General features: G+C 55.8%; 2 protein-coding genes across 3 annotated transcripts in view; both read right to left on the reverse strand.

The window, feature by feature from the left end:
• Positions 1 to 2774: 2774 nt before the first annotated feature.
• CCDC97 (coiled-coil domain containing 97) lies at positions 2775 to 13166 on the reverse strand. The gene is made up of 5 exons (XM_082676209.1): positions 12979 to 13166; positions 10601 to 11056; positions 8090 to 8368; positions 7499 to 7628; positions 2775 to 5568 (listed from the first exon to the last, which is right to left on the reverse strand). The coding sequence occupies exons 1-5, from the start codon at positions 13028 to 13030 to the stop codon at positions 5448 to 5450; spliced, it is 1038 nt and encodes a 345-aa protein (XP_082532335.1). The 5' UTR covers positions 13031 to 13166; the 3' UTR covers positions 2775 to 5447.
• A 2512-nt stretch (positions 13167 to 15678) lies between these two features.
• HNRNPUL1 (heterogeneous nuclear ribonucleoprotein U like 1) overlaps positions 15679 to 25618 on the reverse strand; it is a 34634-nt gene continuing 24694 nt past the window's right edge. For both annotated transcript variants that reach the window (XM_082676484.1, XM_082676483.1), the window contains exons 11-15: positions 21420 to 21588; positions 20513 to 20794; positions 19086 to 19375; positions 17492 to 17686; positions 15679 to 16908 (exon numbers count right to left, since the gene is read on the reverse strand). In XM_082676484.1, coding sequence (XP_082532610.1) covers positions 16792 to 16908; positions 17492 to 17686; positions 19086 to 19375; positions 20513 to 20794; positions 21420 to 21588 — 1053 coding nt within the window. In that variant the 3' untranslated portion in view covers positions 15679 to 16791. The remainder of the gene's footprint in view (positions 16909 to 17491; positions 17687 to 19085; positions 19376 to 20512; positions 20795 to 21419; positions 21589 to 25618) is intronic.

The raw sequence follows: 25618 nt of genomic DNA on the forward strand, positions 1-25618 counted from the left end.
AGGTCTGGGAGCCATAGAGGGCTGGGGGTGAGGTGGGGGCCGGAGGAGTTCCCTATCCAAGGATGTGCTGCCATTGTCACCAGCCGCCCCATCACGTGCACACAGCCCAGCCTTGGAGCTTGGCTGGGACACAACATAAGCAGAGACTTCCATAGGGACGCAGCAAGATGGAATCACACAAATACATCCTGTAGGATCCTAGGCACAACCACCACACTGCGGACACAGATACAGAGGCAGTGCCATGCACAGACACACTCCTCACTGCATCAGAGCCCCGTCAGGAAATGAAACAGAGACTCCGGCCCCGACCCACCGACAGTTATACAAACATCCTCCATGGGGTCACGGTCACAAACAGGCACCGTGTGCACGCACAGGGCCTGACACGTCACAGTCCCACCCAGACACATACCACACACGGAGATCTGACACGTCAGGATCTCGCAGACCGCCAGGCGGTCGTGCCCACTCGGCCTGACATCTGCCGGCCCCACACGCTCAGGCCTGGGGAGTCCCACACGGCCCTACGGACGGTAGCCGACCCGTCATACTTAGACTCACTGTCACACCCCGGGTCCCAGACGGAGAGTCCCGCACACCCAGACACACCCCCGGGGCCGTGGCCCTCACACGCCCAGCTCGCGCCTCGGCCCAGGACAAGTCCCGGCCGCACACCGGGCCGCGCGCTCCCGCGGTCGCCGAGCCCTGGCCACGCCCTCGGGCCGCACCCCGCCCACCCGCCCGGGCGCCGGGGACGGGGAAAGCCGCGGGCTCAGCACCTTCCCGGCCGCGGGGGCGGCTCCTGCCCCGCCCCTCCCGGCACCTGGCCCCGCAGGAAGGCCGGGCCCGGCCCCCAGCCAGACGCAGGGGCAGGCCCGGGGGTTCGGGGCGCCCCGCTCCCCTCCCCCGCCTCTGCAGGCAGGCCGGGCGGCGAGGGAAGTCGTTGGGGGGAGCCTGGGTTCCGGCTGGAGCCTCGGCTTCCCGTCCTGCCCCCAAGGGGCAGGAAGCAGGGCCGGGGAAGGCCAGCTCAGGCCTTCCTGCCCCCTCCCTCAGACAGGCCTGGGACCCGGGACGGGGTCAGCGTGAGAGGGAGAAAGGGAGGGGCGAGGTGGGGGGAGGGAGAGAAAGCCCCCTTCCCCCTAGATCTCTGGACATCCAGCGCGTTGGTGTCTTTCGTGTTTCTAATGTGAATTTGTGTGTGTCCCAGCAAGCTTTGTGGTGTGAATTTTGTGTGTCCAGCATAGGGGTCTCTAACACACGGCTGGGTGCCTGACGGCTGTGTTGGGTATGGACCAAGGGGGATTTTCAACTGGTGTCTCTCCAGCACGGGTTCAAGTGTGTGTGTGTGTGTGTGTGTGTGTGTGTGTGTGTGTGTGTGTGTGTGTGTGTGTGTGTGTGTGTGTGTGTGTGTGTGTGTGACTGTGCTGCGTGTGTGTGTGTGTGTGTGACTGTGCTGCATAGGTGTGTGTGTGTGTGTGTGTGTGAGACTGTGCTGCATTTGTTGTGCCTGCACCTGTGTTTTGTGTTTCTGCTGCACAAGCCAGTGTGCACTTTGGGTTCCGTGTCCGGACACTGTGTGACTCGGCTAGTCTGCGTGTACGAGTTGGTTGTATCCCTGGGGTGTGTTATGTGTCTGGATTTTTTCTCAGCACACTTGCTCTTCTTTTCTGGGTGTAAATTTGCACATTATTAGCATAAGTTTGATGAGAAGTATGGGTGTTTTCCGTGTATGTTCATGGGTCTGTGAGAAGTGTTTCCAGGAGGTACTGTGTGTGCGCGTGTACATTGTGTTTCCTACTCAGGATGTTCTCACTGCCTGTGTGTGGCGGTTCCCAGTGTTTGTGTCTGCGGGTGAGCAGCTTCTGGGTTACGTTTTGTGATCAGCGTGTGCGTCGTGGGTATTCCGAGCATGTTTGTGTGTCTACGGGGTGTGTCTCCCACATGCTTGCTGTCCTCCTCCCAGTGTGTCCATCTCCGGGACTGGTGTTCTCAGCCTCTAGGGGTGTCTGTGAGCAGGTGGTGTCTGCATTTTGTGTCCCCACATGTGGGCTGATGACTTCAGTGTGTAAGCAGTCGTGTGGGTCTCTATTTTGCTCTATCACTCTCGAGTTTTCAGTGGGGTGAGTGTGTTCGTGTTCACAAGCAGCTGCACGTGTGGGGCTGCATTTGTGCTGGTGTTTCCAGGGATGGGGGGCATCCTGTGTCCCTAGTGAAGCCGCTGGCATCCCGAGTGATGCGGCCTCCATGCTGAGTGCAGGCTGTGCCTGCGGCGCGTCCCCTTGCCGGCTGGTGCCACGTTGGCTCGGGGCTGGCCGTGGCGGGCAGGGCAGGGCAGGGGCTGTGGTGGGCACTGGACCCACGCCCGGACCTCAGTATAAATATCTTGGGCTGCCGGCGGCTGTGTTTACTTGGCCCCAGCCCGGGGGCGGCAGCAGCCGGGCAGCTCTTGGGGGCGGGGGTGACCAGGCCACAGCACAGTCACTTCCTTCTGGCCAGACAGGCCGCAGCCTCCCTGCCCCCTTTCTGGGTGGGGGCGAGGTGGTGACCCCTCATTCTGGGCTCCCAGGGGCCACCAGTGAAGCCCTGACCCCGACACCCCCGCTGGGCTTCCCAGGATCTGGGAGAGACCAGCAGATGGGACAAGGGCGGTGGGCCAGGAGACAGTGGAGAGAGGGGTAGGAAAAAATGAGGGTGAAGACGAGGCCGGGGGGGGGGGGGCTCTGACAGAAAGGCATGGGGACGGGGACGCAGAGACAGAGAGGGAGGGAATGACAAGGAGGGAGAGGAGAGAAGAGGAGGCAGAGGCCCGGGCACAACGAGGGGGAAGAGAAGGGGCTGAGAGAGGGGAGACGAGAAGCGATGGGAAGACGATGACAGTCAGAGAGCTGCAGAGACAGACCGAAAGGGAAGACGGAGCTAGGGGAGAGGCAGAGGAAGGAGACAGCAGCAGCAGGGAGAAGGGACAGCGAGGCAGGCGGTTGGAGGGGATGAGGAGAGAGAGGCAGGATGCAAAGAGGTGTCAGACATGGGGGGGTGGGGTGGCAGCCAGCAGAGCCTGGCCAGGACAGACAGGAGACACGGGGTGGGGGCCGGATGCCCTCGGAGGGGCTCTCCCTTCCCTGACTCAGCTTCTCCGCCCACCCCAACCCCAGAACCAGGAGTGGAGGGCCAGGCGCCTCTCTGGGCACCTCCAGGTCTCAGCGGGTCTGAGGCTGTGATGGGGGAGTGCCTCTGGGCTCCACCTCGGTCTCTGAGACAGACGCTCTTTCTCTGCCATCTGACTAACCCTAATTCTGACTCAATTGCCGTCTCTCATCACTTAAAAAATGTATGTAACAAATTTAGGCATGGCGCAGTGTATCACAAATTTAATGATCAAATGACAGACTGCTGAAAAATGTGCCCATCACCCAGGGCTGATGCCTGTATTATGAAAGACCTCTCACAACTTGAGGGCAGCAATACAAGCACCCGAGACAAACATCTCTCCCAACTGTGAGTCTAGCTGGCTGGATCGCCTTGGGCTTCCTCTGGGAGACACCCTATCAGTACTGACAGTTTATACTGCATGGGACCTCTGTGATGGTTCAGTGACTCAGGTACTAAACACTAGATGATGCCATCCATCTGTGCCTAGCACGCCAGGTGGGCCCCAAAGGTGTTAGCTGCTGTTAGCTGCTGTTATCCTCAACAGCTAACTCTCCTTCAGTCGTTACCCCTGAAGAAGTCTGTGCGTCTGTCTACTCTGTGTGGCCTTGAGAGCGGACAGGCAGGCCAGGAGGTGGTCTCCAGGACTTACGATTCTACACCCGAGTTTCCATCTCTGATGGCCACGTGGCCTTGAGTACGTGACATCTCCTTTCTGGGCCTCCTGTGACCCACATGCAGAACGGAGCTGAGCCCCTCGTTCGCGGGGCTGTGTGGAGGATTCAGTGCGGCATTGGGCACCTTGCTGGGGCCTGGCACAGGACAGAACTGCTCAGTAACCGGAAGCTTCCTTATTTAATAGTCTGTCTGAACATCCCTTGGCCTCTGTCTAGCTCTCACTTTCTGTGTCTGGCTCTAATTCCAGTTGAGCCAGAGGGCAGAGGCGAGGCCTGGGGGTCAAAAGCTGTGGCCCCAGGAGTCCGTGGGGTCTCCCCGGCACTCTGGGCCCCATGCTGGAGAAGGCAGTTTTGAGGGTCCTTCAGGCCTGGCTCACAGGAGTGAGGGGTCCCCGGGCCCCACCTCTCCAACACATGGCCTGTGTCCTCCCCCGCTAGCAGCTGGCCCCTTCCCTGCGTATGTCTACTGGGGGAGCCTGAGCTGGGTATGGGGGCATGGGAAGGCGGGATGCCTGGGTTCCCACAGGCCAGTGGCTGAGTCACCAGGCGGCCATCTGGCTCCCATTAGCCCAGGGCGGCAGGGGGCTCGGTGGGGCCGGCTTGGGGCAGGGATGCTGGGGCCGGCTGTGTGTGTGTGTGTGTGTGTGTGTGTGTGTGTGTGTGATGACTCAGGACCCATGATAACAGCCTGTGCATATTTTGGAAGTGTAAACAGGAGAGGGAGAGGGAGGTGGAGGAAGTGAAGGAGGGAAAATTGTGGCTGGGCAGAGGGGGGCTGGTGGGGCTGGGAGGGGAAAGTCCCTCCTCTCCCTCTATACCCAACCTGGCAGGCCCACGATCCCACGCTGCCCCTGCACACCTCTCCCAAACCTGGGTCCTGAGGGAGAGGTGAGAGCCGGTGGCCACCCCCAAGGTCTCCCCACTGCCCACAGTGAGGCCCGATCACTCCGCAGTCAGGCTCTGTGGCCCACAGCAGCCAGGATGGGGGATGCTCAGGGCCTTGCGGGGGGTACTGAAACCCAGAGATAAAGGCTGAGAGACAGAGAGGGACAGAGCCAGCACAGAGGCTGCGAAAGATGGAGGGAGGCCGAAGGAGATGGAACGCAACAGAGGCAAGGAGGTGCGTGTGAGACGGAGCCTCAAGCACAGAGGGGCAGGAGGGCAGAGGCGGGGCTGGGGAGGGAGAGGCGGAGCTCCGCTCCGGGGTCAACCTGGCCAGCTCCAGCGACAAAGGGCCCCACCGGCCTAGGTCAAGGGGAGGATGTTCATCCTGGGCCCTGCTGTGGGGACAGAGGCCGAGGCACAGAGAGAGGGGGAGAAAGAGAAAGACAGAAAGGAAAAAGAGGGAGGTGGAGAAAGAGCGAGAGACACAGAAAGCGGGAGACAGAAAGGTGGTGAGAAAAAGACTGAGAGGAGAGAGGAGGGAGAGAGGCACCAGGGTTCAGGGGGAGAAGGAAATGGAGAGCAAGGGGGAGGGGGCCGTGGAGACGGGACCAGACCTAGCGAGGCTTGGTGGTATAGGGCAGCCACCCTGCTGTCGCCTAGAGAAAGTCACTGAGCCGGCCTGGCCTGTAACCAGCAGCCTCGCTGGGGCGGGGGACGGGGTGGGCGCCGCAGCCATCAGTCCCCGTCCAGCTCTGGGCTGGGTGCGTCCTCGGGCTCCTCCTCGTCGAAGTACCGCTCCTCTTCATCCCGGGCCACGATGTCCAGGTTGTCGAAGTCAGGGTTGTCGTCCACGGTGCTGCAGGGGGAGGGAGCTGTCAGGGGCTGGCTCTGCCTGCACCCCAGCCTCCCCGCTTCTGTGGAGAGGAGCTGGGGCCCGGGGCCCCCTGAAGTGAAAGGCCATACGCTGGCAGCTGTAAGTCAGAGCGAACTTACAGCTGGGTTATGTTGCCTCTCTCAGGGCTTCAAACAAAAGGCAACATTTTCCAAAGCAGAGATTTTACATGAAAACTTCTGGTTTCTCTTAAAAAGCCAGAAGATGTGGTGACACATGGGCCCACATCTGGGCCCTGAGGCAGTGGTTCTCAACCAGGAAGATTCTGCCTCCCCCCCCAAGGAACATTTGTGATAACTGGAGACATTTTGGTGGTTACAAGTTGGGGGGCTGCTACTGGCATCCAGTGGTGGATGTCAGGGATGCTGCTCGACACCTGCCACACACAGGACAAAGGGTTATCCAGCCCCAAAGGTCCACAGTGCTGAAGTTGAGAAACCTTGCCCTCAGGCAACAAGTGATCCTAAGTTGTGAGAAGGACCCCCGGTTGTGCTCCAAACCCTACCAGGCTCCCTCACACTGTCTTTGGTGCAGGAAGCCCTGTCCAATCCAGCCCCGCCACCTCCTGATGAGACCGCCTCCCTCTCACCCCTCGCACACCGTGCTGTTCCTCTGTGCCCCTCAAGGCTCTTGCACCTGCTGCCCCCCCTGCCAGGAACGCTCTTCCCCAGGGTATTGATGTCGCCTGCCTCTCACTTCCTGCAGGTCTTTGCTCCAATGTCACCTGCTCATTCCCCGGCCACCTCATCACCCTGCTCCCACCCCCAATGCCGGGACCCTGATCTGTCTTTCTTCCCAGCCCCATCGCCACTAGATGTTCCGCACCTCCAGCACCTCCCTTCCGCTCCTTGCTGCCTTCCTCGCCAGAGTGGGACTCCTTCAGGGCAGGGAACCCTTCCATCGGTTTTGTTCCCTGCTTCATCCCCAGTCTGGACCCAGCAGCGCTGAGCACCTGGTGGCTGAAGGCAGCTCAGCAGCTGCCCCTCGGAGAGGGGACAGGCTTCGGTCCCCACCACGCCCCATTCCTCACACCAGGGCCGACTTCCTCGTGGGCACCTGGCTTTATGACAGCAGTGGTGCCCTTATGAGGGCTCCCCACAGCCCAGGGACTTTACTCACTGCCTTGTGTGGAACACTGAGATCAGTCAATGGAAAAGTGCATCAGCCAGACTCGCCTCTGGAGCTGGGGATCCCGGACTGGACCAGCGAGGCTCTGGTACCAGGCGCTGCTGTAGCTGTGGCAGTCGCGCCACCCCCCGCGCCCCCGCCGCCATTCTACTGACGAGGCCCCGGGGCTCTGCTTGTTCATGTCATGGGGGCTGGGTTTGAAACCAGGGCCCTCTGCTGCCACACGTGACGTTCCAGACCACAAGGCGAGGCTGCCTCCGCTGACAAAACCATTTATCTTTTACTCTGATACTTCACTCGCCTGTGTCCTTTTCCCTGATGGCAAAATCCTTCCAAAGCAGGTGGCCCAGGTATCTTATCCCTGGGGTTCTACTGGAGAAATGAACAACCAGCGCTGCAGGGGCACCCACCACAGGCCCCTCCACGCCAGGCATTACCCTGCCAGGGGTTACTTCCTGCAGCATGAGGAAGTCCGGGGTCCTGGGGGACACTTAGGAAGCTTGGAGTACTGGCATCCTACCAGGCCACCACCACCACCTACCCAAATGGGAATGTTCCAGTGTTTTATCAATACGGAGCTGAATGTCAGCCCTGCTCACTCCCCTCCTTCAGGTGAGGGGACAGGCTCGGACAGGGACAAAGCTACTCCAAGGTCACCCACTGATCTCTGATCTGAACCCCTTAGGCTGTGTGACCCCAGAGCCCATGTCCTGTGGGGTGCCGGGCTGGGGGGCTGGTGGGGGGTGCGGGGAGGGCATGGGAGCACCTGTAGTCAAAGTCCCCATCCTTGCCGTCCAGGAAGTGCTGGTGCATCCGGCTGGTGAACTCTTCCCGCAGGATCAGCCTCTCTTCCGAGTCGGGGACCCAGGCCTCCAAGTCTTTGTCAGGCCTCTGGTCTGTAGGGGAGACACCCAGGGTGGGGTGTGTGAGGACTGTGCTGAACACACCTCCACAGAGAGCTGCATCCTTCGTGCTGGGTGGCACTGGGAACACAGCAGTGACCAAGATGGCCCCGTCCCTACCTTCCCGGGGCACACACTGAACACGTGACAACACAGTGCTCTGGAGGCCACAGAGCAGGGTTAGGACCTGACGCCTGAAGGGTGGCAAAGGGAAGGCACTCCTGGCAGAGGGAACGGCATGAGCAAAGGCCTGGAGGTGAGGGACTGCTTGGTATCTTCGAGGACCAGGGACAGGGATGCTGGAGAGGACGGGAAGGGCCAGGGCACTCAGGCCAGGTAGGGCAGGGCCGTGATCTGCTCCCGCAAGCGGGCCCGGCCTAGTGCTGTGGAGCTGAGACACACCAGCCTGGGGCCGGGCTGTGCGACACTGGGGCCTCCCCACCGCCGGGCCTCACCTTCCTCGTCGCTGTCCTCCTCCTCCTCCTCCTCCTCCAAGCAGGCCTCCTCCTCCTCCTGCTGCTGGAGCAGCCGCTGCTGCAGCTCCCGCTCCTGGTAGGACTGGAGCAGCAGGTCAGACAGCGGGCAGGCGGGAGTGCCAGGGGGGCCGGGCTTGGGTGGCCGCTGGGCCGGGGTGCGGGCGCTGAGCTCCTCTAGGGTCAGGTACTGCCCGATGTACTGCTCATACAGCAGCGGGGCCCGAAACCGCATCTGCTCGTCGCTGAAGTACTCGCCCTCTGCACGGAGGAGACAGGGTGGGCGTGGAGGCAAGGGCCTGCGGGCCAGGCGAGGGGCTGGGCGGAGGGTGAGTGGGCCTGCGCAGACCTGTGTCCACCCAGGCATGGGACTGCGCTGACAGGAAGCCGTAGACACACAAGTGTGAGTGTGTTTGTCCACATTCAGCAATGTATACAAACACACACAGATGCCTGAGGTCGTGACCACGAGAACTCATGCACGTGTCTAAGCACGTGTGCGCGATCAGGCCTGTATCTACGTGTGGACTCATGTGTCCAAACATGTAGGGTACACAGTCAGGTTGCTGGACATCCTGGCCTGAGGCACTGGTGGCCTAGGGCCCGTGTACGACTGTGCCTGGGCAGGATTCGTGTGTGTGTGTGTGTGTGCGCGCGCGCGTGCGTGTGTGCTGGCCTAGGGCCCGTGTACGACTGTGCCTGGGCAGGATTCGTGTGTGTGTGTGTGTGTGTGTGCTGGCCTAGGGCCCGTGTACGACTGTACCTGGGCAGGATTCGTGTGCGTGCGTGCGTGTGTGTGTGTGTGTGTGTGTGTGTGTGTGTACTGCTGGCCTAGGGCCCGTGTACGACTGTGCCTGGGCAGGATTCGTGTGTGTGTGTGTGTGTGTACACTGCTGTGGGTCCCTGCATCTGGGAGCTGGTGTGCAGGACGTTGCGGGCAGGTATACTGTGCATGGAAGCCAGTATGTAGACTGTGTGTGCCTGTCTGCTGAGCCCCGTTCTGGCTGTTGGTGCACACACCTGGACACGCCTGCACTGCTGGGCACATAAGTGTACATCTTCATGGAGCAGACGTGTGTGTGCACAGCGTCAGGTCTAGCAGGGCATCTGCCCAGGTGTGGGTGTCCCTGTTGGTCTTCCAGACCCCAGATCTCACCTCTCCTCAGAGCGTTCCTCTCTGCAACCACCCCTTCTGAGGGCCTGGCTTCCCCACTCCCCAAACCCAGGGCCTTCATACGTCTCCTGATGTCTCTCAGCATAGGCAGCTCTGTCCCTCAGATAACAGCTAAGCCTGCCCAGCCCCTCCCGCCGCTGGTCCTAGCCCCGCCCTCAGAGCCCAGGAATCCTGGGACCATCCCTGTCCTGCCCTCCATCTTGCCTTCTCTCTCTTACCCGCCTCTCTCTGTTCCCCATGTTTCCCACCACATTCTGTTTCTCTCCCTCCTTCTCCCTATCTTTCACTGTCACTCTCTCTCTCTGGGTCTCAGTTTCTCCCTCCCCTCCTCTGCCCCTCTGTCTCCACCCATCTCTGTCTCTCTGGCTTTCTCAGTTTCTGTCACCTAACTCCACTTCTTTCATTCACTCATCCTCCCTCCTCTCTTCATCCCTGCTCCTCATCGGTCACTGTGCTCCACTCTCTCCGGATCCCTTTCTCTACAGCCTGTGCCTTCTCCCTAACTAGAATCTTAACTCACTCTCTCCTTCATTTGCTCTCATCTTTTTTTTTTTTTTTGCGGTAGGCGGGCCTCTCACTGTTGTGGCCTCTCCCGTTGCAGAGCACAGGCTCCAGACGCACAGGCTCAGCGGCCATGGCTCACGGGCCCAGCCGCTCCGCGGCATGTGGGATCTTCCCGGACCGGGGCACGAACCCGTGTCCCCTGCATCGGCAGGCGGACTCTCAACCACTGCACCACCAGGGAAGCCCCTGCTCTCATCTTTTAACTTTAGTTCTGGTGTCTTTGGTCACAAACCTGCTTGTAACTACATCATGGTCAAAAAGGTACCAATCTTACAAAAATAATAAATAAGTAAACAAATAAAAAAGAGAAATGTACCAATGTTTTCCTTCATGCTTTTCACATGTGTTTTTTTTTCAAGAGGCCTTTGCCTCTCCTGAGTCAGGAACATATTCCCCTAGGTTTCTGTCAATGCCTCTGTGTACAGTGTGAGGTAGGGATCTGGTTTCCCTGAGGGGTAACCAGTTCTCACGGTGCTGGATACTGTGTGTCCTCGGCCTGCTGGTCTGAAACGGCACTTCTGTTATCTACTAAATTCTGACCCTTCTCACTGCCTGTCCCATTCTCTTCCCTTGGGGCCCTGTTTGTCTCTCCCTATCTCACCCTGTCACCTCACATTTCTGTCTCTGTCTCTCCCCGGGTCCCTGTCTTAAAACTTATCTCCCAGGATCTCTGTCTGCGTTTCTGTTCCTGCATCCTTGTTTCTTACTTCCTCTGCTTCAGTCTCCCCTCCCACCCAACCTGTCCGCCCCCACACCTTGGATGAGCTCACGCAGGGCAGCGTAGCGGCGGTTACGCAGGCGGGTGCGCAAGGTGCGGGGTCGGGTGCTGCCTTGCCGGGCCACTTCGGCACAGTAGAAGTCCGCACGGTGGTCACCGCGCAAGTGGCCAAAGCAGGCCAGGTGCTCCTCCCGGAGGCCCGTGCGGAAGCGCTCCAGGAACACCAGTGGCTTCTCATGGTACAGCTGGCCCAAGATGGCCACCTTCTCCTGCTCGGTCAGGTCGGGCTCGCCCTGCTGCTGGCTGCACACGGGCAGGCGGCTGGCCGCCACGGCGTGCAGCATAGCACTCACTGCCGCGTCCTCGACCTCTGAGAGGTCAGTGTCTAGGGCCCTTGGCGCTCCTTCTGCTGCTTCTGCCTTGTCCTGGGGTCTGGATGGGACCGGCGTCCAGCTCAGCTCCCCCCAGTGCCCAGGACTGGGCTCCGTGCAGCCTGTGGGGAGAGGGAAGATCAGTCAGTCCGGGGATGGGAAAGCGGATGGGGCAGTGGGTGAAAGGGACTGGGTGCTCACTCACTCACTCATTTCACATTTATTGAGCACCTCCTATATTCTGGGCACCCTTCTAGGCCCTAGAGATACCACAGTAAGCAAGAGATTGACAGTTTAGTGGGGAACGCAGGCATGTGAAAACATAGTTAGTGAAAACATATAGTGCGTTAGGTGGTTCCAAGAGCTGTGTAGGAAAATAAAAAGGGAAGGAGGAGGGAATGGGGGTGAGGCTGCAATTTTGAATGGACAGTCAGAGAAGGCCTTGCCAAAAAGGTGACATTTCAGTAGAGACCTGAGGTGGTGAGGGACTGAGCCACGAGATTTCTGTGGGAACTGGCAGAGGGAACAGCCAGTGCAAAGGCCCTGAGACAGTGTGCTTGGTGTATTTACTTGGTCCTTGACCACTTCATTCATTGATTCACCCAATTTTGCCTTTTCCCTTGCTCACGAAATCATCAATACATTCACTAACGCGTTCACTCACCCACTCATTCATTCTCTCCTACTCATTTGCATATCCATCCAACCACTCTTCAGCAACTCTACATCTATGCCGGGCCCTGAGCTGGGCAATGCTGAGGATCCCCGGAGGGATCCAGTTCAGCTCCCAGGGAGCACCCTGTCTGATGGGGGAAGACAGGCAAGGTCAAAGACAGCACAGGCACTGGGAACAGAAAAGCTGAGCGCTGGGCAAACCCTGGTGCAAGCTGCTTCTCAAAAGTGGTGGCAACTGGAGCAAGGCTACAGCAAGCAGGAAATAAGTGAAGACAGGAGGTACAGACAACTCCTTCAGCTTGGCTGGGGTGGGGAAGAGAAAGAGGGTGGTGGTTATAGGCACAACGGGTTTCAGGGAGGGTTTTTTTTTTTTTTTTCGGTACGCGGGCCTCTCTCTGTTGTGGCCTCTCCCGTTGCGGAGCACAGGCTCCGGATGCGCAGGCTCAGCGGCCATGGCTCACGGGCCCAGCCGCTCCGCGGCATGTGGGATCTTCCCGGATCGGGGCACGAACCCGTGTCCCCTGCATCGGCAGGCGGACTCTCAACCACTGCGCCACCAGGGAAGCCCCCAGGATAGAATTTTAAGATGAGCAAAACAAAAGCATTTTAGGTACTGATGGGGAGGCACCAGGAGAAATAAAGAGACTGGCAAAAGAGATGGGGGAGCACAGAAATGGATTAACGACCCTGAGGAAGCAGATGGGACTGTGGACTTTCGGAGAACGGGAATTAGAATGAAATGGGGGGAACCGTTAGTATGGTCTAAGTAGAGTTTGCATGGGACAGGAGGAAGCAAGGGAAGGAGGGAACTTAAGAAGCACGGTTGGCTGGGACAATGGGAGAGCCCAGGACAGAGACGTTTATGCTAGCCTGAGAGCTTGGTAAGGAACTAGATTAGCCTAGGACACGGAAAGAGCCGGCTGGAACTTGGAAGAGGTTAATTTCGGGGGAGGGGATGGGGTAAAGGAGGTCAGCCTGCAACGAAAGGGGTTAATCTGACAAAGTGGTGAAGGGAACAGTTAGGGCCGAGGGCAGATGTCCCCCTTTTTTTGGTTGTTTTTTTGTTTTTTTTTGCGGTACGCGGGCCTCTCACTGTTGTGGCCTCTCCCGTTGCGGAGCACAGGCTCCGGACGCGCAGGCTCAGCGGCCATGGCTCACGGGCCCAGCCGCTCCGCGGCATGTGGGATCTTCCCGGACCGGGGCACGAGCCCGTGTCCTCTGCATCGGAAGGCGGACTCTCAACCACTGCGCCACCAGAGAAACCCAAGTGTCCCCTTTTAAAGAGTCCTCCTTCGCCTTCACGGGGAATCATTTCCCAGTGACACCGCAACTCCACCCTCCCGCCGCCTCCGCGTGGCCAGGACCTCACCTTCACCGGGTTCCGTCGCCGCCGTCGCAGTCGCAGTCTCTACGGCCTCCATCCCGATTCTCTACGACTTGTTACCTGCTGTGGCAGGCTCCGCACACCATACCCACCCCAGGTCCTCAGCGGCCACTTCCGGCCGAGCACACTCCCGGGGCCGGGTGCCCCGCAGCACCAGGAACCAAAGTTCCGGGACGAAGTTGGATTTTCCTATGCGCATGCGTGCTTCCGCCCGGCCCCGCCCACCCCAGGCAGGAAAAAGGCACCAGGGTCAGATAGATTCTTCCGGCACGCCGCACCCCCGCAATTTGAACCGCTGCGAAACTGGACTATCAAGAGGGAAGGCCTTGTTCACCCTGTGACTGCTGTGACTCCAGAGCCCAGCATGCTTAATTTGGGGATGAATGTTTTGAATGACCACCCTCCAGGGCCTCTGAGGGCTTGGGCTCTGGTTTAGACCCCAGGCTATCATATTTCCTCACCACCTCAAGAATATTTACTAAGCCTTGTCGCTTGCTTCTGTCATCACACCCAGTCCCTGCTTAGCATGAGATAGGTGGTGAGATCAGACTCAACTTCCCACTTTGTGCTCCCAGGACCTGAAGAATCTTCAGGTGTGGAGAGACCTTGGTCCTGATTTGCCCTACGTGACGGGTAGGGACTCACATTCAAGTGTTACCAGTGCCCTGAGTGGGCCGGGCTGATGGACCCAGAGGTCCAGCTAAGGGAGCTGCCCACCCCAGCCTGGAGGGCCATGGGAAGGTTCTTTTCTGAGAGTAAAGGACACCCAAAATGAGACCGGAAAAATAATCAGGAATCAGGATAAGAGGGAGGTAGAGAAGGGTCTCATGTAGGAGGATGGGCAAGGCAAACCCCTGGAGAGGAAGGCAGGCATCAGTAGTTCTGGTTGCTTCTGTATGGCCAGGTAATAGGAAAGGAGTTCTAACTTGAAGGTCATGATCGGGCTGCAAGGATTGGAAAACCTCACAAATCTTTATGCAAAATTCAACCAACCTCTCAACCGTACACATGTATTTCCAAGGCAGAAGTTCATGGCATTTAGATTCTAAAAGGGATTTGTGATTCCCCTAGAACAAACTAGTGATCTTAAGTTTGAAAGGGGAGTGGTAAAAGGTAATGCCAGTGAGGTCACCAGGGGCCAGGCATGTGGAGCCTGTAAGCCATATTAAGTAGCTTGAGCTCCTTTATCCTGTGGGGAGTGAGCAGGGGGGTATCAGGGTAAGGGACTGGAAGTCAGAGAGATCTGTGAGGAGGCTGATGCAGTAACCCAGATATTAAGGCCAAAGGCAGAGGAATAACTTCCCGTTTGCATTCCCAGGATAAGGGATCTGGAAGAAAGTGGCTCATTTGTCACTTGGGATAGATGGAGACTGACTACACTTAAGACATATTGCCAGGAGAGGCCAGCAGAGGGCACTATTGCCCAACACATGGACCTGCAGGGAAGGGGACTTCCCAGCCTAGAGGACCTGAGGCCCTCCCTAGGGAGAGGCCACTCTAGGATTCCCTTTAGCCCAACTAGCCATCAACCTTGGCTCCGCCTCGTGTTCAGATGCCTTGCATCTGACCTCAAAAGTAGTCAAACTTCCTCCCTGTTTTGTAGCCTGTGTTCCCTTCACAAGGCTCTGAGACAGTTCCTGTGAGGGAAGAGATGGAGCTGAACTGGCTGCTCCTGTGCCCCAGCCTTGTCCCTCACAAGGGGCCAGGAGTACAGCATGCCTAAGGGGATTGAAGAAATGACTCAAGTTGCTGGGGAAGGAGGATAGGCTGTGGGGATGCAATCAGAAAGTCTTTTTTTTTTTTTTGCAGTACGTGGGCCTCTCACTGTTGTGGCCTCTCCTGTTGCGGAGCACGGGCTCCGGACGCGCAGGCTCAGCGGCCATGGCTCACGGGCCCAGCCGCTCCGCGGCATGTGGGATCCTCCCAGACCGGGCACGAACCCGTGTCCCCTGCATCGGCAGGCGGACTCCCAACCACTGCGCCACCAGGGAAGCCCCAGAAAGTCTTTTGTCGCAGCTCATTCCTCTTTAAAAAAGTTCCCTTCTCCACGAAGGCCTCACCTCACCACCCCCCTCCACCCCAAGCTCTCACAGCTGACCTTGGCGCTGTCACCATTCCATGACAGGTCCGTGTTACCTCTGGACTGAGAGCCCCATGAGGTCAGGGTCCAGGACTGCCTTGGTCATGCTGTGTCCTCAGCACTGTCCAGAGTGGGTGTGGGTAAGGAACAGAGCAAGTACCTAACACTGGCTGGATAAAGAAGCTCCTGGAATCCCCACTAGCCTGGATCCAGGAGCACGGTCAAGAACCATCCTAAGTCCAACACAGAGGCCAGGCCTAATGTGGATGGGCAGTCACACCAAGGGATGACCCCAACAGTCCAGCCCTAGTTTCCAACCATCACCCTACCTTGCTCTCTGCCTAGGGACTTGTTCCATCCTTTTCTACTCACAAATTCCAGGAGGGATTTGGGACTGTGGGTGAACTGGAAAGGGCAGAGACCAGAAAACCACGTTAAAAATGAACTAGTGGATTTTAAACTGAGGGCCCCAGGTTTAAGGGGGCATCCCCAGCACCAAAAATGGGGACAGGCACACAAATCCCACAATAAGTGTTTAATGAGTGAGTAAATAATGTCCCCTTGAAAAGGCCCCCGCCCCAATTAAAGGCCAACTGCAGTAACACTTCAGGGTTGAAACCTTGCTTCCTTCCTGCTAGGAGGTGCCATGTCATTTATTGAAACAAAACAAAAACAAAACAAAACAGGGCAAACACATTTCTTAATAAGTGCAGTTTGTTAAAGTCCTATTAAAACATATGGGTCAAGGGGAAGTAAAAATAATCAGAAGATCACTGTAGGAAAAACCTTTAGGTCTGGCACCTGGGAGACCTTTGGAGAGGAGGCAGTGGGAGAAACTTCATGTTCTGAAAGGAAGGAGCCCCCCAACTCCCTTCTTCCCTCTCACCCGATTAATCCCACCAGAAACTACCAAGACGCCCAGAATAAAATGTTTCAAGTTCAATAGTCACACTCTCTCCAAATACAAAAGGCAGGTACAATTCAACTCAACACAGAAGCTTGTGTGCAAAGTTACCGGAAACTGAGACATTGTATAAAAAGTTAGGTTAAAGATGATTCTGTGGTTTTGTTTTGTGTGTGTTTTGTTTTGAGGGTGTGGCTCTTCCTCGGTCACCTGAACTCAGCAAAGAAATGGTTATCCTGATGAAATATCAACAGCCGACCCACAGTAAAAAGGGACAAATTCTAAAAATTAAAAAAAAAAGCATAATTACCAAAAAAATATGTCACTTCTTCCTCCCTCTGCGTTTTGCTTTTTTAAACTTGTGTGTGTTTTTAAGTTTTTGATTTTTTTTTTTTAAATTCTGAAAAGTAGACAGTAAAACAGCTCCTGGAAGAATTTACAACCAACTGCATGAGAATCTGGGAAGCTGAGGGGCTGGAGTAGGGCTGGGACCAGAGGACAGGAAGGGGCCCTCCCCACAGCCCTGTAGCCTCACTGTACGACCAAGGGAGGGGGGGGGGTCTTTAGTCAAAAAGGAGGAAGGGAGGAAGAGGAAGAGGAGCGGGGTGGGGGGACAAACAAAATAAATGGTCATTGTTGCCTGTTTGAATCCGGAGGAAAATGCCCGGCCCTGTGTGGGGGAAGAGCCCCTTGGAGGAGAGGCAGCCCTGGGAGGACCCGTCCCCCAGCACCACGTGACCCGGAGGGGGTGGACAAGGGGGGCCAAGGTGGGCGCTGGTGGAGGAAGCCGGCAGGGGCCTCCAGGACACACTGGCTACTGTGTGCTTGTGCCCCCCTGTGTGTTCCCGGAGTAGCTCCCGTAGTCATAGTTCCCGTAGTACGGTGGCCACTGGCCCTGGTTCTGATAGTACTGGTTCCACTGCTGGGCATACTGGGGAGAGAGAAACCAAGAGCACCAGGTTGTCGTTCATCCAGACCCACATCTGGCTTCTCCCCTGACCCCACCCTCACCCATGGTGGAGATGGGTACGGTGATGACAGTCAACACATAGGTCTGACAGAGAAATCAAGGTACCTTGGGAGGATAAGTGAATGACCTAATGTCACATGGGTGGGCAGTTAGAGACTGAAGTCCCGGTCTCCCGGCTTGCCAACCTAATGCCCTTTCAGGTACAGCTAGATACCATGTTCAAAATACTCAAAAGCAGGTATGGGGCCTAGCATGAACCAATCAGAATGGACACTGGCCATGGTACTGAATCAGGGTTTGAGGCCCCTGCTAAGCCCTCTGCTTGCTGCACTGGGGAGAGGAACTAGGATGGCAGCTACTTAGCAGCCAGTGTAGAAGTGTTCAACAAACGGGCATGGCTGTACTGTACTAGATGGACACCAGCCCAAGGCCAGAGAGCTGCCCATCTTTTTAGGGATAAGCAGGGACACAGGTCTGGGAATACACACCCTTGTGGGGCCCCTAGAAGTCTCCCCATTCTCCCCCCTCTGCTTGTGGCACTTACCTGTTGGTACTGGTTATAGCTGGGCTGAGGGTAGGTCTGTGCGGTAGGGGGCGGCGGAGGGGTGTAAGGGGCTGGGTTGTAGCCGCCGTAGCTCCCATAGTTGTAGGCAGGTGGTGGCGGAGGTGGAGGTGGTGGAGCTGTGTAGCCCTGGCTGTAACCTCCCTGGTTGTAGGGAGGTGGCTGGCTGTAACTCGGCTGGGAAGTGGAGGGAAAAAAACAAGTCTCTGTGAAATAGCCAGCTCAGCTGGGATGGAGGAAGGGCCTTTGTAAGCAGTGGGTCCACAAAGGAACTTCCCTGGTGGACGCTGTTTCAGGGCTGAGAAGGAGATGGGTCAGCTCTGTGACATGGCAGGACAGGGTAGGATCAAGAGCTAAATTCTGGACTCTAATCCCAGCTATGAGACCCTGGGGGAGCAAGGCACACAGCAGCTCTTGAAATCCCAGTGTTTTTTTCTCTGTAAAATGAGAATTACAACAGAACCACCCCTTTGGATTGCCTTGCGTATTCACTAAGCTTACGTGCACCATCCATTGGGCACAATAAATGGTGGTATTTGTTATTGGAAGACCTGCTAAGAAAAACAGTAGTGGCAATTTCCTAAGTGCTTCCCATGTCCAGGCTGGATCCTCAACTCCTCTAATCCCCCCATCAACTCTCTGAGGCAGGCTCCATTGGCTTCGTTTTACAGAGAAGGAAGGTGAGGCTCAGGGAGGTGAAATCATTAGGCCCAAGCCACACAGGTAAGAAGTGGCAGAGCTGTGACTTGCCCCCAGGTCCGCCTAGTTCCAGAGCCTTACCTGCAAAGCTATGATGTCATCTTCCCCTCACAACAAACCTTGGAAGTAAGTTCTACTACTAACTCTAGTCCTTTATGAGGAAAACGAGGTCCCAAGAGGTGAAGCTGTTTGTCCAAGGTCACAAAACCAGAACGCTGTGGGGCTGGGGTTTGAATTTGTGTCTGCCCAACTCCTGTTCTAGGAAATATTCTGGTTAGACCAGGACTAGAACCATTCATCTGTGTCTCCTGGCAGCTGCCTCCAGGCCTGAAGTGTGGAAGGTGCACAGTAAATGGGGACTGCTCTGGTTAAGGGGCCTGTGTGTACCAGAGCTGAGCACTGGCTCTCTGAGAACTCAAACTAAGCCTGGAGCTGCTCCGCAGTGAAGCTCTCAGGGCAGAGGTCAAGTCCTCACCAACCTTAGAGTCTGTCCCTACATCCTGAAGACAAGGGGATCAGCCCCTTCAAGCCTAGGTTGAAGGGGTAACTCCAATTGAGTGCTTTCTTGGGGATTCAGTGAGGCCAGTGACACAGCCAAGAGAACGCAGCCAAGAGAAATGTACTTGCTTGTGGGACCAACACATACAGCCCGCCCTGAGAGAGATGACAGAACAGGTAGGTTCCCCGATTTACTCTGGGTCTGGAAGGCATCTGGGAATATCTAGCGTCTGTCTCAGCCAAAAGCACTGGCAGGGAAGGGAGAAAGGGCAGGGCTGGAGGTAAGAGTGAAGACCTGTGGCTGGAGCACATGTTGGTGATTTCCCTGGACCCATCTCCTCTCACCTGTTCACACACACACGCACGCTTATCCTCTCACCTGTGGAGGGCTGTAGCTGCTGACAGTAGGGGTGCTGGTATTGGCGCTCGAGCCAGGGATGTTGCTGTTCTTAGCGTAGCTGCCGGCCCCTGGGGGGTTCCGAGCAGGGCTGTAGCTGGGTGGTGGTGGAGGCTGCTGTGGCGGTGGCTGCGGTGGCGGTGGCTGCTGTGGTGGCGGCTGTTGCTGGGGAGCCCGGTTGTAGCTGCCTCGGGTGTTGGAGTTGTTGTTATCCCGGCTGTTGTTACCCCAGCGGTTCTGATTGTAGCCACCACCTCCACTGCGGTTGAAACCTGCATTGGAGAATCAGGTGAGAGGCCCCACTGTTCTCAATTTGGGACCCTCAGGAGCTGGGCTGTCTTGAAGACTACTGTAGCTCCAGTGTGACCAGGCACAGAGCAGGAGTCCAGTCCCAGTGAACAAGTAAAGCACTCCCTCCGGCCTTCCCCAGAGCCCTGGGAGCACCCCCCCATGCCGCCTTGGTAACACTCAGTTGTTAGGGCCTGCTGACAGGTCTGTCTTGCCCAATGGACTGTAAGCCTGGGACCAGGGCTGTCTTAGTTTCTACTGTGTCCCCAACATCTAAGCACTGGGACAGTCCTTTTCAGGCTTGGCCAAATGGGCTGGCCTCTTCTGAGCCTTTGTGCAGTTTTCATGAGCCCAGAACCCTTCCCTCAGCTAATTGCTACAGGCTTCTGGATCTCAGCTTAGATATCAGCATTTCAAGAGGCCTTTCCTGAGCCCTGCTCCCCTGCAGGCTGGATCAGATATCACTGGAGCTCAAAGTACCCCCGGGCTGTGCCATTCAGCCCAGAATCCTTCTGGACTGTCACTACAGGGTGATATAGTGTCTGGGTCAAGGCTCTGTCTCTAAAACCACCCAGCACAAGACTGAAACAGAGTAGGGCATGCTTACTAAATCATGATCATACACTTCAGAGACAGCATAACTTAATAAGAACCTGGGCTCTGGATCCATCTTCACTTGATCCCAACTATGGATTCAGCTGGGTGAATCTTGGGCAAATTAACCTCTCCAAGCCTGTTTCTCCATGTGTTTCAGAAGCAAAACCAGTCCTAATATTTGCCCTGTGCCAGGTCCTGAGGTGGGACCCAGGACTGGCAGTAAACTCGGTCTGGCCGCTCTTCTCAAGAAGCTCATGGTCAGATGAGGGGTGGGAAAGATTCATAAAAATAATAGCAATGCGACATACAAATGGGCAAGGGCTTCAGGAGCAATGTCCAGGGGGAGCATGACAGTGGGAGAGTTTCCCTGAGGCCCCAGACTCTGATTTATCTTAGTTCTCTACCAGAGTTCAGCCCACTGCGGGTGACAGGGAAATGTCATCTGCTGACTGAGGAAGCATTCACAAAATGCAACCCTGAACCAGGAACCAAAAGCAGGGATAGCTCAGTGTGAGATGCCTCACCTCCTCGGTAGCTGCCTCCTCCGCTGCCTCCTCCCCGATTCTGGAAGCCTCCTCGGTTGCCCCCAGGGGGACCTCGGTTGTCATAGCGCTGGAAACCGCCGCCACCTCCACGGCCCCGGAAGCCGCCACCGCCTCGGTTGTCAAAGCGCTTTTCAGGGGGTGGCCCAGCCTTGCGGCCTTCCTCATTGTACTGCCTCACCAGCTTGTCTGCTTCCTCTCGCTGCAGCTCAATGAACAGCACCTCGTCCAGGAAGTCCCCAACATCTGGCAACGTGAAGTTGGCTAGGAGGAAGGGAGGGCCCCAGAGGGAACAAGAAGAGGCGGTCAGCACCTTCTGAGGTCTGGTCTCCTTCACCCCCAGGACACTGGCCTGCCAGAAGGGAGGAGGAGGAGGGGACTGCAGTGTGAGCGACAGATGAGAGACAGGGTCCCAAGCTCAGCCTCCCTGACAACAGTAAGGGGCTAACAAAGACCCTCTCCTCCCTTTCCTGAAGAGGTGGCTAAGCCCCACCAAACCAATGTTTTATAACCCAGGGAGTGAGCCTGGCAGGTGGAATCATCTTCCTTATTTTTACAGAGAAGCAAACTGAGGCTTGCTCAGCTGGCCCACCCAGTGGGTGCCAGAGGCAGACGGCCAACCGTGCAGGTCTCTCAGCACCTGTTCCCACACATCCTCTCCCTCATCCTGCCCCAGCCCCATCTAGTCTGAAAACCCTGCCCCAGGAGGGATACAGGCAGCTTTTCCATTCACAGCTGTACTAGACGGGGAAGGGACAAAGCAGAAGCACAGAAAGAACAAGATAAAAAAAAGAATAATCAAGAAGCTGGGAAGGGAAAAACTGTGCAAAGCCCTTTTTCTCTTAAGGACCCTGCTGCGATGTCCCTCGGGGAACTGCTCATTTCCTACCTTTCATTTCTAAGACCGCGTGATCGGGGACATCCTTCCCTTCTTCGTCGGTTCGCTTTATTGTTCGGTCTTTTAGGTCCTCATCAGTGGGACAAATTACAATAGCTTTGCGCTGGAAGCCTTCAAATGGTCTCATTTTTCGTCTCTGGGCTGACCCATAAACATTTGTCTAGGGGTAGGTAACAGAAGAGGCAAGAGATGGTCATTACAAGTTGGTCTTTTCCTCTGTGGGGTATTATGTAGGCCAGGGACTGAGAAAGGGATACTAGTTCTCCTAAGCAGAGAAACTCAGGAAACTGCTCTTCACTTTTAAGATTCTTGAGACTACCCTCAGAAAATGAACTGACTTGGGAAAGTGGCTGCTGACAGTAACAGGACAAGGGATTCCTAAAGTTTGGGCTTTCCTTTTTTAATCCAATTTGTTCGTGGTACTGTGCATTACAGCCCCCTCAGCCCCCATTCTAAAAGTAACACATGCTCACAGTAAAAAAATTCAGAGTACAAGCTATAAAGTTTAGAGTAAGAATCCTTTCATCCACTTACTGCCATTCCTACCTCCCAGAGATGACCTGTATTGAATTTCTTATGTATTTCTAGAAATATCTGTGTGATTTTTTTTTTCTTCTTCTTCTTTTTTTTTTTTTGCGGTACATGGGCCTCTCACTGTTGTGGCCTCTCCCGTTGCGGAGCACAGGCTCCGGACGCGCAGGCTCAGCGGCCATGGCTCACGGGCCCAGCTGTTCCGCGGCATGCGGGATCTTCCTGGACCAGGGCACGAACCTGTGTCCCTTGCATCGGCAGGCGGACTCTCAACCACCGCACCACCAGGGTGATTTTTAACACTAATGGAATCAAACAACACACACTCTTCTGAAGTCTTTTTTTCACTTAATGTTTCTCTGTCATTTTTCTGTGCTGGTGTTCTCCTTTTTTTCCTTTTGGGCCACACCACGCAGCTTGCGGGATCTTAGTTCCGACCAGGGATTGAACCTGTGTCCTCGGCAGTGAAAGTGCGGAGTCTTAACCACTGGACCTTTACGGAATTCCGTGGTATTCTCCTTTAATAATATTTATAGAATGGATGCCATAATTAACCAGCCCCTTTGACAGTTGTATAGATCATTTTCATCAACACTGTGGTTCTTTTATTCCCTTAGTCCTGCTCTAAAACACCAGACTCACCCACAAGCTTCTAACCAGGGAGCTTGACAAGGCGATAACTTGTGCTTTTAGCAAGTGCAGTTTTGCTACTAACTTTCTCTTCCCTTCTTCTAGATGATGGTTAGGTGCTTCCTGGGCTGGTGCTGGCATAGAGCGGTGCTCTATGACACATCTGATTGAGAGCCGTAGTAAAGACAGCTTCCGTTCATTGAATACCTCCCACATGCTGGGCTCTTTGGGACTGGCGCCCAGATCTGTCAAACCCCAGTGCTCCACGGACTCAGCCTGTGTACCTGAATCACTCGGACACTACTGAAAAAGAGAGTGGCTCAAACCCCACCAGAGTATTCCCCAACCCGTCTCTGGAGGTGGGACCCAGGCACCTGTATGGGTATCTTTTCCCATTCAGACACTCAACAGAACTGGAGTAATAAGTAATGTTGCATTTAAACAACTTTTAGTAGCTCTGAAAGGTACTCAAGGGAGAAGCCACAGAGGGGAAGAGATCTGTAAAGGGGCATGCACAGACAGACAAAAAAATGTTGTATTTTGAAGATGCAGCCTGGCAGGGTGGAAAAAGTCCAGCATCAAGTCCTAGTGTGGCCAGTCCTTGTAGTTGCTTCATCTGTTAAAATGGAGGGAAAAAAGCCTCCCTCCTGGGCCTGGTGAGGACTGAGCAGGAAAAGGACCACAAAGCAACTGACCAAGTGTGAGGAACTCCTGGAGTGGGGGCTACATTGTGGCCTCCAGGGTGGAAGCTGCCTTGACAGAGGCAGGTAGCGCAGGGGGGATGGCTCAGCACACCCTGGCTCTAAGGTGACTTGGTCAAGTCACACTGTGTGGCCCTGAGTGAGTGACTTCCACTCAGAGCCTCAGTCTGCATACCTACTAAGTCTCAAGCCCTGAAAAGGGAAAACAATAGGAAGATCATATGGTCACTATTAACACTGAAGGAGCTCATGTGAGTAAAAGCCCTTGGTTAGCCCAGGGTCTGGCTCACAGCCAACACTCAACAAATGGAGGTAATGGTTGATATGATGTGGCCGTCACTGGGTGGGGTGCACTGGATCTTCTTACTGTAAGGTTAAGTTGAAGCAACTCAGACCAAGGAACGTCAAGCTATAGTGACTTCCCATCAGAAAGGCAGGGATGGTGAGACAGGGTGGAAGGAACACAGGCTCTGGGGAACAGGCTTGAGGTTGAAATCGCAGCTGTGGCCTCTATTTGTGAGGCTGTAGACAAGTCCCCTAATTAGTCTGAGTCTCAAATTTCTACATCTATAAGACAGAGATCCTATCACCCTCCTCCTGGCTCTGGTGAGGATTTATAGATGTGAAAATGGCAGGGAAAGAAGTCTGCAAATATGACCAACAGGACTGACGCTGTCCTAGGAGAGGCTTCCCAATGGAAAGGACCAAGGAAAGTTAAGTTTGAGGAAAAGATGAGGCACAAGAGAGCCTATTCCAAAACACAAGGAACAGGAAGCTGGGTTATGGGTCAGCTAGAGGCCAGGGACGCCAGTGCACACCTGTTGGGAGATGTGGGCTGTGGGTACAGCTGTTTTCTAAACCAACCCAACTCTGTGGCCCTGACACACACAGCAGGCAAAGATGGTCTTCCCTGTTCCCCAGGGAAAACGTCTCAACATTAACTGGGGGTGGGGGCCCTCAAAGTGGGTGTGTGGTGGGCATACACGTGTTATAATCTGTGCCTTGAGCACTGGCCCAAGGAGAGGCATTGAGCCACAAATGGTTAAAAAGCACACAGGTTACAAAGGAAAAGTCAAGTCCTTCTCCTCACCGCTCTTCCTAGACTCCATTCCTAAAAGCAAATCAGGTGGCATCTGGTCACAGAAAGACAGAATTTGCTTTCCTCTAGCTAAATAATGAGGTTTTCTCCTGGCACAAAACCCAGAGTAGGCAGGTGCCAGGGGTGACTGTGGCCCCAGCCACTCTGTGGACAATCCATTCCACTGTTTGCTTGCCCGTAAGAAGTGATCCTATTTTGATTCCTTTGAACCCCAAGGGCATGGATAAACACCTCTTGGTGGTTTTCTATGGATGAGACCTACCCCGTCAACGTCCTGATGAGGGGATAGAGACGAGAAGCATCACTGCCAAGAGGGCTAGTCCCTGCAGCTTCACAGTGGGCGGAATGGGGGCAGAGCAGACAGGACTCATAAACAGCTGGTCTCTGTCCTGGGAAGTGGCTAGACTCTGAGGAATGGCTCCTCAGACATTCTGGAACTGAGGTGCTGAGAACCCTCTTGGTGACAATTTTCAAGACCGCGCCTCCCTCCCCTCCCTCCTCGGCTTGAGGAAGGAAAGAAGAGCAACTAGGCCAGCCAGCAGAAATGCAAGTGCTTGGCTTCCCTGGAGGAAAGGGAGTTAGCTGTTGGTGCCGTTGCCACAGCAAACACAGTGAGGTCAGAGACCCTGGGCTGGCCCGGCACTGCTGTGGTCACTGGGGGCTGCTGCTAAGAGACCAGCACAACGGCAGGTCAGCTTTTCCCGCTGTGCAGGCTCCCTCAGCCTAGTTCCTGCTTCTCCCAGCCCCACCCTGCTTGAAGATGCTGACTCTGAGGAGGTCGGGGGCCGCCTGTGTTCCCTGGCCCCGGGCTACTTCCATTGCCCCCGTGATGTGGGCCGAAGGACAGGGGCTGGGTTTCTCAGAGGAGCTGCGGGGGTAGTTTTGGTGTGTGACAGTCTGGGGGAGTAGGGAGGAACACAACAGGCCGCTCACAGCCTGAGGTCTCTAAGAGCCCCTCTGTCCCCTGTCAACTCTTGTCCCCCACCCACAACTCAACAAGGTCAGGCTGGCAGCAGGAGACAGGGTTGGATCCCAGGGGAGCAAACTTAAAGCTGGTGACGTAAGAGTTCACTCTAGCCTCAGCGTGAGGTGAACCCAGTAGAACGAACCACTTGTGAGGTAAGAGACTTGGCCAGAGTGTCAACAATGGAATGGGCTGAGGCTCTGGGGGTGGGGAGGAGAGAGGAAAGAAACATCCTCTTCTCCAACGCCTGCCAACAAGAGGCAGT

This window comes from Grampus griseus (assembly GCF_964374135.1).
Source record: "Grampus griseus genome assembly, chromosome: 19".
Lineage (NCBI taxonomy): Eukaryota > Metazoa > Chordata > Mammalia > Artiodactyla > Delphinidae > Grampus > Grampus griseus.